This window comes from Astatotilapia calliptera, chromosome 20 (assembly GCF_964374335.1).
Source record: "Astatotilapia calliptera chromosome 20, fAstCal68.1, whole genome shotgun sequence".
NCBI lineage: Eukaryota > Metazoa > Chordata > Actinopteri > Cichliformes > Cichlidae > Astatotilapia > Astatotilapia calliptera.
Window position 1 is genome coordinate 13890904 of NC_137441.1, and position 19893 is coordinate 13910796.

At 41.7% G+C, this 19893-nt stretch overlaps 1 protein-coding gene across 20 annotated transcripts in view; it reads right to left on the reverse strand.

The window, feature by feature from the left end:
• Positions 1-19893, reverse strand: part of LOC113013040 (membrane-associated guanylate kinase, WW and PDZ domain-containing protein 1-like) — a 92336-nt gene that overhangs the window by 15585 nt on the left and 56858 nt on the right. For 5 of the 20 annotated variants that reach the window (XM_080295188.1, XM_026153601.2, XM_080295191.1 and 2 more), the window contains 11 exons: positions 19458-19646; positions 18067-18334; positions 17739-17786; positions 17401-17483; positions 16774-16812; positions 14236-14293; positions 13967-14079; positions 12556-12678; positions 11230-11415; positions 10402-11013; positions 2150-2184 (listed from right to left, as the gene is read on the reverse strand). In XM_080295188.1, coding sequence (XP_080151314.1) covers positions 2150-2184; positions 10402-11013; positions 11230-11415; positions 12556-12678; positions 13967-14079; positions 14236-14293; positions 16774-16812; positions 17401-17483; positions 17739-17786; positions 18067-18334; positions 19458-19646 — 1754 coding nt within the window. The remainder of the gene's footprint in view (positions 1-2149; positions 2185-10401; positions 11014-11229; positions 11416-12555; positions 12679-13966; positions 14080-14235; positions 14294-16773; positions 16813-17400; positions 17484-17738; positions 17787-18066; positions 18335-19457; positions 19647-19893) is intronic. The other 15 variants (XM_080295189.1, XM_080295193.1, XM_080295192.1 and 12 more) reach the window with 11 other exon arrangements.

Sequence of the window (19893 nt, forward strand, 5' to 3'; positions counted from 1 at the left end):
AAAGGAAGAGTAGAAAGTGAGTCAATGTTAAGGGTGACATAGAGGACAAACAAGACGACTTAGAAAAAGAGTTGATGGAGGACAAAAAGAGAGAAAAGTATCCAAGGTCATCTTTTTTAGATGCAGCAGAACATCTCCCACTTTGACAAAAAAAAGAAAAATCTCGCCTTGGTTTCCATGGTTGCGAGACAAAGACAGACAGAAATATGAGGGAATTTTAATGAACAAAGATATTGCCTTTTATAAACCCTGTGATTCTTTGTTCATTGCAGAAGGTTCTCTGCATGAAAACAGAATCAAGGTTGGTCTGAGTTGAAACAGGAATGTGTGCCATCTGCTTTGAAAGCAAACTAAAATCTCAGCTGCAGAGAAAATAACCCACTGAAATTGGTGTACAGAGTCGGTCGTTTTAACGGAATTTTTTTTTTTTTTTTTTGTTTACTTCACGGTCATAATCACATGACAAAATAAGATGAAACACAGCCATAGTTAATTCTATCTGTTTAAGCATCAATGAAAATAACACCCATAGCACTGAATGCTTGGTTTGAGATAAAGAGAACTACGTTTTTATGGTCTAATAATGCAGTTCTATACCTCAACCTTTTGTTCTGTTCCTGTAAACAGAAAACGTGCATAGATGTTATCATGTTATTATTTGCTGATGTTCTTTTTTAACAGGTTATAACTTTAAAAATGTTCCTACGGATAAAATTACTAATAATAATTCTAATACTGAAAAAGCACAAATGTGACTACTTAATCACTTTTTCTGATATGAATAACAAAAAAAGAAAAGATATAGAAGTCTCCCAGTCTCTCACTTATCACACTATATGAGATGAAGGGTCAAATTCCAGTAATGCACTGCATTACAGCCATGTGAAATTGACTTCTTGTTTGATCACTGCAGACTTGCTTAATGAGTTGAGACAGCACGGTCTCTCTTGCATATGGAAGTTTACTGTGAGCATCTATTTAGATGCTGAACTGGAGGCAAAGCGGTTGTTCTGGGCTGACATGAAGTCGCATGCAGCGTGACATTTCACTGACATAACACAGAGGGAGGGAAAACTGGCTTTTCCTCAGTGGAAAGCTAATCCAAAGTGACAGTCAGGCTAGGCCACTATTGGTCCCACTCAACCCCCTTACAGTGCCCACCCCCTCCTCCATCCGCCACACCATGTGATCTGAGTAGGTGACACCCACAGCTCTGACGAATGCCATTTTGAAACTAATCCTAATCCCAATATCCAGCAAGCTGAGGTGAGGCTTTTAATGTTGATGAAGAGAAACTGCTGCAAGGGTGCAAGGGTTTCTGCTTCTCAAGTGGGAGGAATTGAACCTGCAACTCAACTTGGTGGCTCTCAGGGGGTAAAACAGGGTGACAGTAATTTGAGACTGTACTGATTTGTTATCAGGCTGATGAGTTGCAAAAACAAAGAAACATTTGCTTTTTGGACTCTTGAATACCTGCACTGGCCCACAAAAGACCCCTCACATTGCCCATCCAGTTTTTCTAGTTTCTTTTCTCTTATAAATAACATCTACAAGACACATTACAATCTATCAAAGTCCCCCATCCAGCTTCCCCAGCTCCCTAATTGTTTGATTCCAGTGCACTTTGGAGACATTGCCCCGTTTTCTCTCCGAGTTAGCCTCAGTGCTCCCTTTTTTATCTGTGGGCCATCACAGGCATTCACTGCTGTGGGCCAATCCATTTTTCTCGTTCTCCTCCTTTTTCTCTATCTTTTCTTCATGCTTCTTTCTCCCATTCTCCCTCGTCTGAGGCTGTGTGCCCTCCCCAACAGCTGGTCAATGTTACACTGCTCTGCCTAGGCTATGCTTAATCAGTCACAGGATGGCAGCATGGCAGGAGCGGAGGGATGTAAGGAGAAAGCGAGACAAAAAAACAGATGACAAAAAAGCAGAAAAAAACCCTGAGAGAAGGATGTAGGGAGAGCCAAAGTGTCAGACTGGGAACGAAGTAGAGATATGATGGCAGTAGGAACAATGGGAAGAATTTCTGAAACTGTAAAAGCGGGAGTTAGCTATCATATGTCTGTCTTTTGTTCTTTAAATAGAACTCATTTCACTCAGTGGAAAGCGCAAGGAAATGCACAAACACGAAAGAGTTCATAGTACTCACCACCAGCTTTGGACTCCTCTTGGCTGGCACCACTCCTGCAAAACATCGGCAGAGAGACAGAGAGAGCATTAATGACCTGCGGTGCTCTTGACTTGTCCCCTCTTATTAAAAACTCCCCAGGACAAACGGATGAACCCTTGATTCCTGCTGCAGAGCAGAGCGCAACTGGCCCGGTTCTGTCTCCTCTTCCTCCTCCTCCTCTCTGTTGCTTTCTCTCTGAGCAACACACTGCGCTAGGCTGCTCGCTAATCTAAGTGATCTCCGCCCCCCTACGCTCCACTCCGCGCTCTCACCCGTGCTGCTAGAAGAAGAGCTACTGATCTATCCGCATTAGACAGGCTGACCGCCTGCCGCATCCTTGTACTGCTGGTACAAGTTACAGGTCCTCATAAGCAGCCACAGTCCTGCCTCCACAGCCTGCACAGCAGCCGTCTCCGGCACGAGAGTAAGGGCTCAGCAGTTTACGAATCATGTCAAAGGAAAGCCCGAGTTTCTGCCTTACTATGCACATCCTCTTTGTAACTACAGAGCCGCTTTCTCTCTTCTCAACTCCACTGTTTAACTCAGTGCTTACAATGAGAAGGTTTCCCTCTCTGCCCTTCTTCTTGTTCCCTCCCCCGTCTCTTCATATGTGCACCATGACTTGTTGTGCCTCTATCCCTCTCTCTCCCTCTCTCTCTCATATATGTGCCAGTTAATACAGTGTTAAGAATCACCAAGACGATCAATCTCATTTGTGCTAATGAAATATTAATACATGGAGCCAGCTGTCAGGAGAGATGTTTCACAGCAGACTAATATACATTCCCACATAATAGCCTTTCCCCACATCCATCACAATCAAACAGTTATTCAGTGGGTATGTTCCTTTACCTCTAAGACCAACCTATCGGCTCAGACTCCACCTGACTGCTTTGACCTACACACAGCTTGTGAATCGCTTTCCAAGAACGCTATTTTCCTGTCTTAAATCACCTTTGCCCGTCTCTTACTACGGCACAGTGCGCCGAGACAAAAATAGACAAATGAATGCATGAACGACGTGAGGCGGGATCGGGACAAGGAGTTGCTGTTGCCACGGCAATCAAGTCCTTCCGTATACAACGATGGCAGTCCGTTTTGTTAAGCATAAGAATTGAGCAGCAGTGCAACATATCTATATTAATTGCAGACCTTTGATCTGTTGCAGACAACTCCTCCATCTATGCTGTCAAGACCAATACAAATATAAAGCAGCTAACGGACCGGCACATGCAGGGATTATTAATGGAAACTTCCAGTGACATGAAAACACGCAACAACATGCAAGCATCCATCTTAGGCTCTTTCTGCTGCATTGGCAAAAAAATCATTAAATGTTAAAACTCTGTTGCTGCAAAGCCCTTCTCTCTACGTGATTCATAATTTATCCCTATTTTCTCTCTCCCTCTCTCTCATATTATAGGGGGGCAGCTACTGGAGCAAGTAGAACATCTCACAACTGCTGACGTGCAGAGGGATGCTTGTTTTTTGGTTTTTTTCTTGAGCGAGAGAGAGCGTCAGAGTGAATGTGTGGGTGTGTCTAGCCCAGGATGGACATACACAACAAGGTCAGATGTCAATAATAATGGTTTCTTTTTACAGCACTGTGGAGCCAGTGTGGAAGGTTAGTGAAGATCCTTAACTTTTAAACAACCTCTGAAAATCTCCAAGCGGGCAACAACGTCACCATAATCAGCATTAAGGGTATAGAAATTGAACTCAACTATGGCCGTACGGTTGATAAATTTGAGCACGCAACTAAAGGGGAATAGAAATTAGAGGAACAAACTCATATTGACCCCTGCTCTAAATTCACCCACCGAAGTGTGTGCCAGCTAGAACGGTAGCTTTGCATCTTCATGCGTGATGCAGTCTTTAAATCTGCTTAACTTAATCTAGCATTGTGATGTTGATGTGTTGTATACATGGAATTCAAAGTTGATTGGATCTGTTCGAATGTAACATTTATGAGCAGCCGAGGCTCAGCGAAATAAGTATGCTGACTGCATGTTTGTGCACACACGCAGCTCACGAGAAGTATTAATAAATACGTAGAGCGATACACGCTATATGTGATGACGGCACACATTCAAGAAGGTGAGCGGTTATTTATGCAGAGAACACACACACACACACACACACACACACACACACACACACACACTTTACATTAGGCACCTGTTCCATAATCCTGTTGTATTCCGGTAAAACCATGCTCAATATTCCATAAATAAACGTAGTTCTCTTTAAAAGACTCTGAAATGATGATTAAGAACAAAAGGCCAACTTAAAAGGTAAGCATTTATTAATACTGAGACGATCTTTAGACGGAAAGACTAAAATAGCATCCATTAGCATTCATATGGGAAAGGATGTAAACAATCTAGAAGTGGCTTTGAGTATCAGTGTCTAGAAGGCAGATTCCTCTCCTTTTACAGTAGAGAAGTATGCTTGTGACATCACACAGCATTACAGATAAAGACGTTAATGGCATAATTACTGAACGACTCTCAAGCTGCACACAAGTTTTTTTTACTCACTTGCTTTGGATTCCCAGACAGTTAGCTACTCTATTCTCACACTGGCGTAACTGGGCATCACATGCACGTTGTACTGGGAAGTCGACAGGTTAAAGACTGTTTAGTGTCCAATAGTACTTTTGTATTTTTCAATTTTATATTGTCTATGTATATGCGAGAAAATGTGAAAATGGCTTTTCACATTAGAAAGCTGCAATATTACAACAAACCAGTTGACATTTGTGTTCAGTAGACTGAAAGTATGCATGTGAAAGAAAATCCTCTGTATGATGGAGTAGGTTTGACCTGAGATAAGGTTTGCCCCCCCCCCATTGTCATGTAGGTAGAAAGTATGCATGCAGGGGGGAGCGTTCTTTTATCTTGGAGTGACAAGCAGTGAAACAGCTTGAGGGTTTTTTTTAAACTGAATCTGCAGCACTGTGAGTGGCCCACTATTTCAATGTGCAACTGATGCTGTGGCCTTGGTGGGTCTATGCAGAGCCCACACAGCGTGAAGAGTGCGAATGGTCCTTCCTCCAGGTTTTCTATATACATGGTCAGAGGGTGTACAGCATGAGACAAATCTGTAAATATTTGTCCCTTCACTACATATAAGAATTGTCCCATTATCCAATGGGGTTCTCTCCATTCATCTACCCTAAATGATATTGCCTTCACTTCCTCTTCATCTCTTATTGCATTTTCCTTCTAATGCCTTTATTTCCTCTCCATTTTTATTTCTCCTTTCTTCCGGGTTTTCATTTTCTCTCGTCTTTCTCTCTGTCTCTCAGGGGACAGGAGCTCTGTGCACGATTGTCATGGCAACAACGATGGGAAGACAAGATGGAGTTATAGTTGGCCTGGCCTCCTTTACATAGAAGAATCATGCAGTTGAGAACACCAGATGTTATCTTTAAAGTTTTCTAAGAAAAAAAAAATTAAAATCTATTAAAATGCTAAAAGGTACATCTTGCAATCCACACTTCCTCATTGCACATTAGTCACATGAGAGTGGATTTATTTGTACAGTGGTTTTAGATCAGGGCAGGTAAAGTGATAAACTAGTAGAAATTAGACTCGATTTTAGAAAAATACCCGCCTGGCTCGAGAACACTATCCACAACTATGTTTTGGATTTTTAATATCTTCTGCTATGCAGGAGTTTAACATGTACTTCCTTCACCTGTACAGGGTACTTTTGCACGTCTAATTTTAATTGCACACACATTCTGCCTTCCTCTAGATCTAGACTCTTCAAAGTGTAGCCCGTAAGGCCAATAGTGCAGCAAGAGTGTAGTGAGGAAAGAACATTTTAATCATCCATAGTTCATGTCATGTTACTATCTAGCAGCACAGGTGGTGACTAAAGGAGGGTTTTTACTTCACATCTGTTTTAATCTTCACAGCAAAGTGAACCTTCCCATCTCAGAAATACAGCAGACGTTAAAACACTGCAACAACCACATCCCTAATGTTAAAAAAAACAACAACCCTAAAACCTACAATGTCCAAAATAAACCACCATCCACCTACACCTAAAGTTTTTTTGTTTTACATGAAGCATTTTTATTCTGTGAAGCCATTCAGAATATGAAGGCTCTCTAAAAATCAGTCACCAGAACTTTGAAATCCTCTGCTCAAGATGTTCGATAACTACACATTTGGAGGAGCAGCGATTGCCAATGTGGCTCTGCTCATTTCACTGTTACGTCACTGCAGGGAGCATTACAGTTATTGCAAATGCACACCCAATGTGTTCTGTCACAGAGCTTCTGAACTCACTGTGCACATTATCTCACATTAACCACCACCAAACTGCCCTGACACAGTTCAGAGCAATGCTGCCTCAGAGCGACAGGGACAAACGAGTGTACGACTCCAGAAGATGTTTTCTCACTTTGTTGGGCATATGCGATAATAGAGACAACTCAATCTGACTCTTAGAAAAAAAAACCAAAAAACAACAAAAAAAAAAACAACCTTAAACTACGTTCGGTTTTGTTTTGCACATTTTCTCAACCTATGAAGATCTATTTCTAGTTTTGCCACAGAATATTTTGTATTAAAAGAAAAGCAGACTAAAAATTGCAGCCGGCGTGGGAAACAGAAAAATAGCTGTCATATTTGAATGGAAAACAATCCTGGTGATAAATCACTGTGATGTTCTGACCTTGTGATTTGCGCCTTCTCCTAAAACCGGACTCTGCTGACTGAGTCAGACGACGCAGATTGATGAGTCACAGATGAACCGATTAAACTTCTCTTCTAGCTGAAGTCCACCTTGTTCCTCCTCCTCCTCCTCCTCTCCATCTCAAAAACCAATCCCCTCATATATGCTCCCCTTGCTGAACTTTCAGTGCTGTTCAGCAAATCTCACACTCTCTCCTCTAATCCTCCACCTCCAGTTTCTCAAAACATGATCCCCAGTTCTCATATTTCTCATCCTCTGCTTTTCCTCTTATCTCACTCTTTTTACCTCCTATAACTGTTGTTTGGGAACAATTATGTGCTAGCTACTAGCGATCCTTGAAAGGTCACAGCATAAGTCTTAGAAAACAGAACACAAATCTCGATCAGAACAACAGTTACAACCATAAACTATTTTTCATATTTATTGGTTAATCTGTCACGTACACCTACTCATAATTTACCATAATGGCATTTTAAAATCACCTAATCGACAGTTAACGTGATCTAGTTATCGAACGGACAGCTTTTTGATAAATGCCTTCAAAGTTAATTTTCTTTTGAGCAACTAAAGGTGGCTTTTTACACTCTTAAACACGTGCAAGCTATACCTGACAATACTGTACGATATCAACTTGGGCATCTCTCATGCTAGTACTAAGGAAAGACTCCTGCTATACTCTTGTCCAGCTTGGCATGGAGGGCAGAACCAGGACTGGTACTTGTTTGAGGCAGGTGTTTTTACATACAGTTCTGTGCAAAAGTCATCTCTCATTTTTTTTTTTTTCATTTTGCTTCCAAATGTATCAGACTTTCTAATTTTTAAAGTGGTCTTGAGCAATAGCTCTCCAGGATTCCCCATCCTTGTACCTGACCATTTTCTGAGGAATTTCCTTTTTTTTGGGTAAGCCACTTAATACTGACCTATGAACTATTAAAATATAAAAAGGCACCTAATTGAGGATACTGGGATAAACCAGTATTCGTGTCAAACAACTTAGCAAAGAACCAATGTTAAATTGTGTCTTTAGGCGCGTTAACCTTTTTGCAAAAACACATCATTTGTTACCAATTTTGTATCTAAAATCAACAAACAATCCTGAAGTTAACAGGTCTGATTTTTTGCACAAGAAATTGAGTTATTCCCAAAGAGATATTAATGCAAAGCTTGGCACATGTCTTTAAAAAAAATTAAATACAATTTGAAAAAACAAACAAACACCTATCTACAGCAGATGAACACAATCAAGTATGTCTCTAAAAAACAGGGAAAAAAATTCAGCAAAGATGTGACTCATCATCTTTGCTGGATTTTTCGGCCCCTCACTTGATCCATCTACTGTTTACTCATCAAAAATGGTCTCGGGCTGTCAAGAAGCTTGACTTCTTTAGGAAGGGAAACTGGCTGAGAAGTGCCAAACTACAAATATCTGGACTGAAAAATCAGTGGCAACAGGTATTAATGGCAGGTTTTTTTCCCCACTTTGGTTCAAATCATTGTCAGTAATGGAAGGTCAGAAGCCATGTGTGACCATGTGTAGCCTTTATAGCCATCTGTAAAACATATGGCAGATCGAACCATGGTTAGGGACTGGATTTCAGACAGTGGTGTCAGAATCTATGGAACTATGGATGCAGGAAAGTATCATCAGATCAGTGCTATCTATCTAAATGGCAACGGCTTAAGTTTCAAACATGATAATGATCCCAAACACACTGCTAATGCAGGAAAAGCATATCTGGGTAGAAGAAAAAACTGATAATGGAACACTATCAGTCATGGATTGGCCTCCTCAGAACCCAGACCTCATTATTTAAAGATTGTGGGATCATCTTGATAGAGAATGGAACAAAAGGCAGCCAACTAACTTCCTAAGAAGAGCTTTGAGTGTCCTTCAAGAAGCCTAGAGAACTATTCCTGAAGACTACTTGAAAGAAACATGCAAAGGCAGATTTATATAATGTGTGCTCAATAGTCACTTGAACAGCTACTCTGATAGTATCATAAGATGGTCTTTAGTGAAATTTGCATTAAACATACTTCAAAGATGTTGCATTGGTCAGCGCACACTGCATGCTTGCAGATGTAAGTCACATTGTAACAGTTTTGTCCTTCTCTCTGAATTTTGCTCGAGGTCATCTTTTGTCATCAAAGCTCTGAACTGGCAGTCTTTGTTTAGAGGCTTTTACGAGGTTTATCTCACAGTTATCAATGTTATTCTCAGACAGCAGCCCTGCGCTAGACTGGCAGCCTATTCAGGGTGTACCCCACCTTTCACCCTATGACAGCTGGGATAGGTTCCAGGTACCCCGTGACCTTGAACTGGATGTCAGCTGTTAATAAAAGGTATTATGCAGCAGCCTGTGGTTGTGTACTTTGTCCTTCATCACCTGGTCACTCACCTGATCCAACAGTAATGGCAGGTTGATATCAAACATAATGGAGATGATCTACGTTGCTGTCAGTCACCAGTGACTGCCTATGGCCTCCTCCTTCCTTTTGCACCTCTCCCTCTCTGCTCTGTCAGGGGGAAATACTGCTCTGCATCCATATTATTCTCTCTCCCACACTGGTCCATAATGATGCTGACATTTAACACAATACAGTGGTGTTATTCCAGCTGCAGTGCACAAGGTCAGCTCATTAGAGGACATAATTGATGTGGGGTGCAACCTGCCACTAATACAGATCTGGGTCAGCCAACATGAATGACAATTTAACAACAATAAGGACTCAACACAAACGAGGGACCTTGAATGTCATTCAGTAGCCACGTGAATACTCTAAACTCTGTCACGCAAAATGATTTGTTGACATTTCAGCGAGAGAAACGTTTAACTCCGGGTCGTTTCAGGTCAAAAGTGCAACATCTCGGAACAAGATTGGCTAGGGAGCAGATTGAGAAATGAAACGGCCACAATCACGTCAACACAACACCCCCCCCCCTCAAAAAAAACAACCATTATAGCTGAAGCCAGAATCGAAATTGTTCAACAATGACTTTTCAGGATGCTTTCAGGACCAAAGTAATTTCCAGGGTAATTTGGAAATAAAACACATCAAAACAGAAGATGAGAAGTCACACCAATCGCTCAACATGTCAAATAACTAACATCAGGTAGTAAAAGTGAAGGCCCACTCTGATATACAAGTCCCTGACCTAACGTGCTCCTCCCCCCTCTCATTCATTCATCTCAGCTCTTACCCGTCCTCCCACTCCTTCCCACACTCATCTGCTCGTCCACAGTCATTCTAATTCATCCCATCGTCTCTTTACCTCTTCTCATTTCATCCGCTCTGGTCCGTCCAATTTTCATTCTGCCACCCACTCTCCTCCTCACTTGTCTCTGCTGCTTTTTTCCCCCCCTTATTACTCTTAGTGTGCCAACTGCTCAAGCTGTTGTCTGTTCAGCACTATATTCTTTTGTGTATTTGATCTCATAGCCTTTCATGTCAAAACTTGACTACCTGCATCTGTTTCTCCGACCCTGTTGATATACATTTATAAGACATGTAATACATACCTCTCTGCACCAGCATAGTGACCTCGCTGCCTCTGGGACATTTGCTCAGCAGGTCCACCACCTGGTTGTGACTCATATTTTGGACATTTCTTTTGTTGACCTCCATCAGAATATCTCCCTCCTTTAGGCCACGGCATCGCGGATAGTCCACTATTTGTTTGACCCGCTGACCCCCCCCTGTCAGGCTGTCAGCAATAGTGAAGCCAAAACCTTTGTCTCCCTTCTCCATGTGGATAGTGATGAGCTCGGGCTGGGTGGCTATGGACGAGGCCAAGGTGACCACATCGCTGGTGTAGCCGTGTGAGCCGTTAGACGCCACCTCGGCTGATGGGCTGTGCGGCCGTGGCTCACGCAAGCCGTTAATGGGTCCGGCCTGGTTGGAAGGTGGGTCAAACGTTTCCTGTCCATTGACGATGATAGGCTCTTTGTCCAATATTGCGACCGAGGTCACCAGGCTAGTGTTGGGGTCATCAGGGTCAAAGGGCAGCGGGTACCCACGACATAAAGACAGATCGACCATGGAGCCGATTGGGATGGATTGGAAGATCTTCACAACCTGAGCATGGGTGTAGCCCAGCACAATGGTGTCATTCACACTGACTATGACATCACCTGCACAAAGAAAGATCACAATATTGGTAATGTTGCCGTTTACAGTTAAAACCCCTACCAGGCCAGATTCACATTACACTGTTAGTGATATCTGGCATTAATCACAGCTGTGTGGCGGTTAGACTCAAAGAATAAAGAGATGCATTCAGAAAACGACAACACAACGTTTTTAAAAAGAAAACAGTGCCCTCTGTGGATGGTGGTCATGTACTGCACCTGTCTCCATCTTGCCATCCAAAGCTGCAGGCCCATCCAGCACTAGACTTTTGATCTGTAGAAACTCATCTGGCTCGTCTCCTCCAACCACAGTAAAACCGAAGCCGCGGCAGCTTTTCTTCAGCTTTGTGTTGATAAAGGTTCCTTTCAGCTCTGCTGGGTTTCTTGTAAAGAAAGGTTTCCCCCCTGCAGAGTGGGGCAGAAAAAAACTCTTGTATCAATCTGCATAACATACATTACAGAACACAAATAACTTTTAGGTGGCATGTTGGGAATTTTGTCCTTCAGATTCAGAAGTCACATGAATTTCTGCAGTTAAATATGTGATGACTATAAAAATGAAAGAAAAGGCACAGTTGTAATTTTTAGTGGAAATGAAAACAAAAATGAATGTTTTTGAAATGACTTTCCTGTTTTCACTCAAACAACACTACTGGTCAAACCACACCCACTTCTCCAGTTGGTATTGAAATTTACACAATGCAGCTTTCATCATTTCTCGGTGTAAAATCATTTTACAACATGTATTCTGAATGAATATGCCCCTAATGTTACTGCAGAATTTTCCCAAAAGTGTTGCATTTATTAGGTTGCTTTGCTTTCACAGCTCTGTTCAGTTCATCCCAAACCAACTTGATGGGTTTTAAAACTGGACACTGTGTTCGTCTGGCATCCTTTGAATCCTACTTTCTTTACTTTATTATTTTCTTTGGTTTGTATTTGTTTGCAATATACAGTATGCCTTTTTGCAGTACTACTTCCCATCTCACAATAATGCATTGATGGTCGAGGTACACATTTTTCTTCAATGCTTTGTATAATAACAGAAGTTGGGAAATTGGCAAGATTTCTTAATCCCCGACAAAGGAGCTGTTTTCTCGGAAACTGACTGTTCTATGAAATGTACCATTTAAGGCTATTAGGTGGACTGCACAGTATTTTGTACAGGATGTAGTTTTGGGACTCTTAAGAACGCATAATGAAAAAAAAAAAAAAAGTAGTAAAAGGCTATTTCTCAGCCAAAGCTAAAAATTCCCTAAACAAAGACACGAAATCAGTTCCAGAAAGCTTTCTGGATTGGTTTATGATCATATTTTTTCAGTTTGTTTTTCTGAAGATTGTGTGCAAAGTCCAATTTTGCTCTATTGTAAACTGTATAGAATCCTTCCAAAAATTCCTGGATTCACATCCAGATCCAAATGGACTCCAAAAATTACCTCCTGAGTAACGCCACCCACAAACAGACAAAGAAAAAGCAAGCTGAAACAACTCTTTTGAAAAAACAAAGAGTAATAATATATAAAGTCTATAAACATAATGATTTACGTTTGACTCCTGTAGGGACAGGAGGTAGAGCTGGAGGGATCTGTGGGTCCCTGTAGGTCTCCAGATGGTTTGGTGCGTAGTTTGCCAGTGGAGCTGCTGCAGAGGAGTGCTCCTCTATCCACTCTGCACAGACACATTTGTATCCAAACGTTAATCCACACACGCGCGACACAGAGGTGTATTTACATGCCACACATGCACACAGAAACACTTAACAGCAAAATACACACAAACACGGAGCTGAAAGGAAGTACTATTCATACTTATCTGTACTTCTACTAGTGTTTTTTTGTCGTGTATATCATACTGTTGATCTCAGCAAATGTTATGCAGCAAAATTATATCCGTTGTCGCAAAAGCGTCATATTACAAACACTTTACACAGTCTGAGTGTTAGTACTGTTAAAACAAATGAAAACAATTAATAGAAATGGATGTTGTTACTCTGTTATTCTTTGACTTACATCATGCAAACTGTGAAATGCAGTTATCACATTTTGTGGGTTGTGGAGCGTGTGAAGAGTAATGTTTTCATGCAGTCAGTGGCACTTTTAAAAATATGCTGAGTTACTTATGAGTGAGTCACTTCTGTTCTCCGATGTTCTTATGGACGTACAGGCAGCTTTTAAATCACAGCAGTTGTGTCTGTGTTGCGTTGCCATTAGACTAGACTGTCTGCCACTGTATTGAATTTTTTGCGTACCTTGAACAGCAGTGACTTAAACTGAGTTGATCATATCTGAGTTTGAATGAATAAATAATAGACAAAGTTTACTTCTGAGATGAAAAAAAAGAAGAGATACTGGAACCAATTGAATTTGCTCGTGGATTGGCACAGCTAAGAAATAAAAATAGAGCATATGGCTATAAAGGCAGGATACTGTTGCATTAGTATAGCAAGCAGGCCAGTTAATTTGCTGCTAATATACTGCGTTTCAATGCATTTTATTACTGTTAGTGCATCATCGTGAGCCCTTATCCTCATGCATGTATCTTTGCCTCACCTCTTTCAGTCTTTTCACCCTCGACTGCCAACTCAAAGTTTTTGAATCTCTAAAGCAAACATCATTCTTGCCTTTTCATGGTAATGCAGGATAAATGATCAAATACAAAATGGCACTTATGACTATAAATCACATAAATTAAAACCTAAACATCAAAGACAACCCCTGGCTTGGGCCAGTTCTACTTTTGTGAAACGTCCTTATGAGAATCCATTTTTAATCCTTTGGATTTCAGTAACAATAATATATATTTATATTGCCCCCCCCCCCCCCCGTTAAAGTCGAATTAATTCAGAGACAAGAAGTCTGGCCAAAGCCCTGGATAGCAGTGGACAAACTATAAGGACATGACACTGACAGACATGAAGAAAGAAAGAAATGGTGCCGTGCCAGGGCAGGAAACGAACCTCGAATATACCGCTCACCTTCTGGAGGCTGCGGCTGTTGCTGCTGCTCAAGGATTTTTCGACGCCGCGCCTCCCCCACCGGGTTCTCATATTGAGTCTTCCTGTTTATATGACTGAGACAGAGGGCGAGAGGGAGAGAGAACAAGATAATAACTTGGAGACTGATTAGTCTCAGATTCACTTAAGCAGAGAAGAGATTTGTAAAAGGGTGTTTCATCTGGAGAAACCCCGTTTGTCTTTGCAAGCTGCCAATAAGGAGATTCACTTACTCTACATAGTACACCCCATACACTGGGTCATCTATCCTCTCCCATCCTGGAGGCAGCTCTGAAATAGAGAAGGTACACAGCATTGAAGACAAAAATTACATTTTAGCAGAGCTCAGTGGGATAGTTTGGTTTGGGTAACACAGTCTTTCAGTCCCACAGTTATAGGAGAAAAACTATTTCACTAGAAAGGACACGCTGCCTTTATCCCAACAATGGATTTTAACATACATGCCAAAAGGGGATGAAATTGTAGTTTTGGTTTTGTCCTGCTGACCACTGAAAAACACTTTTCATCGTCCATGTTAAAACTTCAGCTTTATTACCAGGGGTGCACATAAGTGGTCGCAGGTGCACATTCGCTGTCAAAATAAAAGACACACACCAGATAAGAAGTTGCAACGCGCGTTTGCGTACATAAGATTTTCTGGAGGATGACAGACATTTGTTTCGAACTCTTAAAGATGTCGAAGAAGCAAGCTCCTTTAAGCAGTTACTTTGGTGTTCCTCCACCTCCAAAGAAATGTCAGAAGGAGTCCGAACAGCAAAAGAAGCGCGTATTCTTGGAAAAGTGGTTGCAGAAGGTGAGCTGGCTTCAAACAAATGATGAACGCACAGAGATGTGGTGCAGAATATGCTGTGAAAATCCGCAAACGCGCGTTGCAACTTCTTATCTGGTGCGCGTCTTTTATTTTGACAGCGAATGTGCAGCTGCGGACCACTTATGTGCACCCCTGGTTATTACTTTTTGTAAAACTGTGCTTGGAGCACAAACTCTTCTCTTTTCCCTTTACATCGTAAGGATTTCAATCCATGGGTACCAGTAATAAAGTATTATTAAATAATAAGCTGGATCTCTCTCCAGCTGCCTGTAACCAATTTTAACATCCTCATTATGGCCAAAACACAATAACTGAGAAAATAACACCAAACAGCTTCAAACAAGACCGCAAAGACATGTGGCTACAAATGTAGTCTGACCATTTAATAAATAACTGAAAAGCATGATGCAGTTATTTTGCTAAGTATTACCATACATTACATCACTACCTCTGTGAACACACCCCTACACATTGTACACAGACCTAACCACATTTCATGACCACGCGCCTATTAAACTGACATGTTCCCATTAAGATGTTGGCATCTCAGATCTCCTATCTCGCTGTATTTGATTTCAGACAAAGACATTACCTCCTTGTGTTCCTGTGGGCTTCTCTGAAGTCCAGTAAACACTTTTATAAGAGTCTAGATTTCACAATCAATAATCACAGACCGTCTGCATCTGAGCAGCCTGGAATAATAAAGGCTCGAAGCCAGACATTCAGAGTCTTGTTTAAGACAGAGCTTGCGTTCCATTGCATGGCTGTTTGTGTTACTTGCAAATGGGATGAGAATCAGCAGCTGAGCAATTTGCCTGCTTGCGAGAAAACTCTGAGTGCATATATGTACCTGTGTCCCCAGTGAAACCTCAGTATAACGGATTGCAAATGGTACTAGTGCACTTAGGGCTAATAACTCTTCTTGTTCATGCAGTAAAATATCACGTTTTATTGCATCCGATGCAGATTACATGAGTCAGATCTCCTAAAACAAACAAGAATCTTGGAAAAAAATTCAGGTCCAACAATAGCATACAGTATATTTCACTGTAATGCATGTGATGGATAAATACTGGGATTTCATTACAAGCCTAAAGCCTATAGAGATATATCTAGATAGAAGAGCAAGAAATATAAAACCCAACAGCCAAAAATCGACATGTACTAAGATGCAAGTTATGATGGTACACTGGACGGATTTATTTGCTATCCTTGAACTGACGCCATCTTCACTGCACTATTCTCACGTGGGTGAAATCAGACATTACACAGGCTTTGTAGTTTGGAGCGGGCAGATTAAAGATTGAACATCCATTCTGATGTATTCTTACTAATAGTTCTGCTTGATAATGTTGTGAGATATTCGAGAAAAAAAACAACATATTTTTTTCCACAAAATCCAGTAGAATATATTATGGTCATCATCCCTCGCCACCCATGAGATGAAAATATAACTTTGCATTAGAGCAGGGGTGTCCAACTCCAGTCCTCGAGAGCTACTGTCCTGCACTTTTAGATGCATCCTTGTTCCGACACACCTGTATCAAATGAATAGCTTGTTATCAGGCCGTTGCCAAACTTGATGGCATGCTGAAGAGGTAATCCAACCATTTGATTTAGCTGTGCTGGAGCAGGGATGCATCTAAAAGCTGCAGGACAGTAGCTCTTGAGGACTGGAGTTGGACACCCCTGCACTAGAGCATCATGCATGCTTGTTTTTGCTTTTTTTTTTTAAAAAAACAACTCATTTAAACCCTTGCAGCTACCTTTGCTCTAAACTAAATTAATATATCTTCCTTACAGAATTCAGGGCCTTGCATTTGAAACCGATGCCCAATTAAAATTTCCTCTTTGAGATGATCAGTTTTGAATGGCATCTTTGAAATAATATAATTTTAATATAGCAAAACATCCTCCATAAAACCTCCAAAAACCTTACCTAGATCACTCTCCAGGTCTTCTGTATGTATCCCTTCTTCTCCAAGGACAAAGCAGGATGAAACAAAGAAGAGAAAATGAAGAGGAAAAAAAAGGGATGATAGCAGATGGAAGGTGGATCATAGATGCAGGAATCCAAAGCAAATAAGGAATGACGTGACCAGTCAGAGAAAGACAAAGAAAAAGGGAAAACCCTTAGAAAAAGACTGACTTGGGCTATAACAACATCTCAAAATGCCCTGAGAAATCTAGTGAGACTTGGGGTGCCATTCTAGATTTCACCACTTGATGGGGTAATTATGCAATTTGTGTTTGGAGTGAGCTGTAAACAAAGTGTCATTTGGAATTAATCAAATGTTTTTTTCTGTTTATTTGAAAATTATGTCAGGTTTTGATGACAGTAGAGCTAACAACAAGACAAATGTAGCACATTCCAATTTCTAACAAATCTTTCAATCAAAACCAAATGAGTGTACTAAAAACAGCACCAGAAATTAACATCAGCATCACAACAATAAACAAGAGGAGCCTCACTTCTGAGACCCCGAGCATCCCCTGCTGTTCCTGAACCACTACACAGGAGTGTGGATGAACGCTTTGATTTAATAAATGAGGAATAGAAGCTTACCATCATCGTCACACTCTTCCAGCGGTCTGGAGGCTCTGTCTCTACACCGAGGATCCAGCCATGATGTGGTCTTTGTATTGTGGCTGAGAGGAAGCAAACAAGAGAACCGAATAATTCAACACAGGCCGTCAGACTGACACAGCAGGGGGACACAAATGCATCAATGAGAATTAGGAAAAACACGTCAGCAAGTTTACAGCGGACAGAAGGTGTGCTGCAAACACAAATGAAAAGAACAGAGAGGCACAGCAAGGAAATAAACAGTAAGCGACCTGACTTTTCCCTCAATTGTTAAACAAGAACATTCTGTAATTCAGTGATAGCAGAAATGAACATACAAGCTCTGAAAATACACAGCCATGTCCTGGTGTTGTGCCTTTGCCGTGCTGCAGAGAGGACAGAGAGGTGGAGGTAGTCAGGTGATCAGGATGTGATCTCCTTTTGAGATCGGGACATGCAGGGATTAACAGGAAAGCAGTAGCACCCAGGGGGCTGGGCAGGTTGGCTGGGAAGGCCTAAAAACCAAATCAAGTGGGAAGACAAGCAACTGGACGAACAAAAGGGATAATAGTGCAGGTAAAATGCAGAAAACACCGACTACAGCGTGAGCCATGGCCAAAAAAAAAAAGTATAAACAGGCGGCGTCGAGAGTCTGCTGATACATACTCTATGAAGTAAAGTTCCCCGTTCTCAGTATAAGCCATCTCCCAGTTTTCAGGCAGTGCTCCCAGCGGGTCTTCTGGAGAGACCTGTGGTTCTGCAAGGGTTTGCTGCCCGCTTTCTGCAGTAGAGGTGGCCGCATTGTTCAGAACACAGGATAGAGCATTGTCACGTGCAGGGTACGGCCGGAGAATGCCGCTGCGGCTCTCATCCTGGTCGTTAGGGTTACCTGTGCACAGCAAAGGAGAGGGAAAGAGACTACGTACTAAGGATCCTGGGTGACGTAACAACAACACAGCACAACAACAGAAAACAAACAAAATAATAATCACATTTCATGCATGCAGGAAAGGAAGAGATTAAAAAAAGCAAACATGCTCAGTCTTTATTCTCTTTAGACCACATCAGGCAACTCTAGCCACACTAAAGTGCTAGCACTTCTCCCTTCTTCTGCTTGGTTCCCGCCCATTTCTAGTGTATTGAAAAGGGTCACAGGAATATGCTAATTTCCTCAGCAACTGTCTCTCAAACTCACTTTGACCCCCACCCGTTTTACCTCTCTGCCCACAGGCCTTTTTCTCCTAAAGCTAGTCAATCCCAACCCCCATTCCCATTCCTTCCCCAGTTTTGGCCAAATATCCTCCACCACTTCCGTGGGCTTTTCAGGGTTGATCAAATGCAAATTCAACACTCTGGCAGCCTAGCAGGGGGACACAGAGAGGGCATAGTTTCACAGGATCAAGTTAAAAAAAAAAAAAAAAAACAAGACACCATGTCTTGCACTCAAAACAGGATAAACCCCCTCAGAAGAAAGAAAATCGTGAAAAACTTTGGCTCATTCTTTAGTTTTTTTGTTTAGGAATTAGTTTATAACAGCAGCTAATCTCTTGACATATGCTGAGAATCAGCAGGCATAAACATGATTTCAATCAGCCACGGGACAAATATTCAGAATTGGTATGTGAGTAAATGTTAGGGGCAATTTAGTGAGAAAGCTTTAAAAAAAAATAGTGTAGTTATTGAAACCAGAGCAAGGTGGTGGCAAGGAGAAAATTCTGAACACTGAGTGCAGTTTGTAATCTAAACCTTCCCCCACTACACCCCTCCTCACAGGCAGATGGCAGTGTTTGGAGGCTCACAGAAAAGGAATCAGCATCACAAAGACATGATGTAACCGCCAGACACCCATCACCGTACAGCAGAGGAGAGGATAATAAACATACACACATTATCTCTTTCCTTCTGTGTTCCTAATCTTGGGCACATACATGTTTACCGAGACACGCTTAAACAAACATCCAGTGGAGAAGAAGCAAAGCACACGCGGGGAATGCTACACATGCGGAAACCAAGAAAGCTGGATTTCCAAACTTTGGGATCGGCAGCGTTGCCCTCACCTGTAAAACTGTTGTTCATTTCCGTGGCCTGGTCGTCATCGTCGTCGTCAGCAGGCACTACGCGGGCGTTTTGCATGTCATTGTAGGACTTCGTGCGTGTTGGGGTGGACTGATGGGAGCCTGCATCACTGAGAATCACTGTCCCAATGATGGGCTGCCTTGGCGGCTTGGGGGTCCCATAATAGTTACCTAGGCAACAAGGAGGACATTAGTATGCTTGAGAGAGACGCAGAAGGAGGGAGAGCGAGAAACAGAGAAAGGAAGACGGGGATAAAAATGAAAGAGTTGGGGACAGGAAGATAAGCAGGAAGAGCATCTATGAAACCTCCTAATCTTACGCTAGGAGGAAAAGACATAAAGCTGGATCACAATGTGACTAGAAATTGCAGAAATAAGAAGCTGGTTGGAAAGCTAAAAGATTTTAGTTTGGATTTGA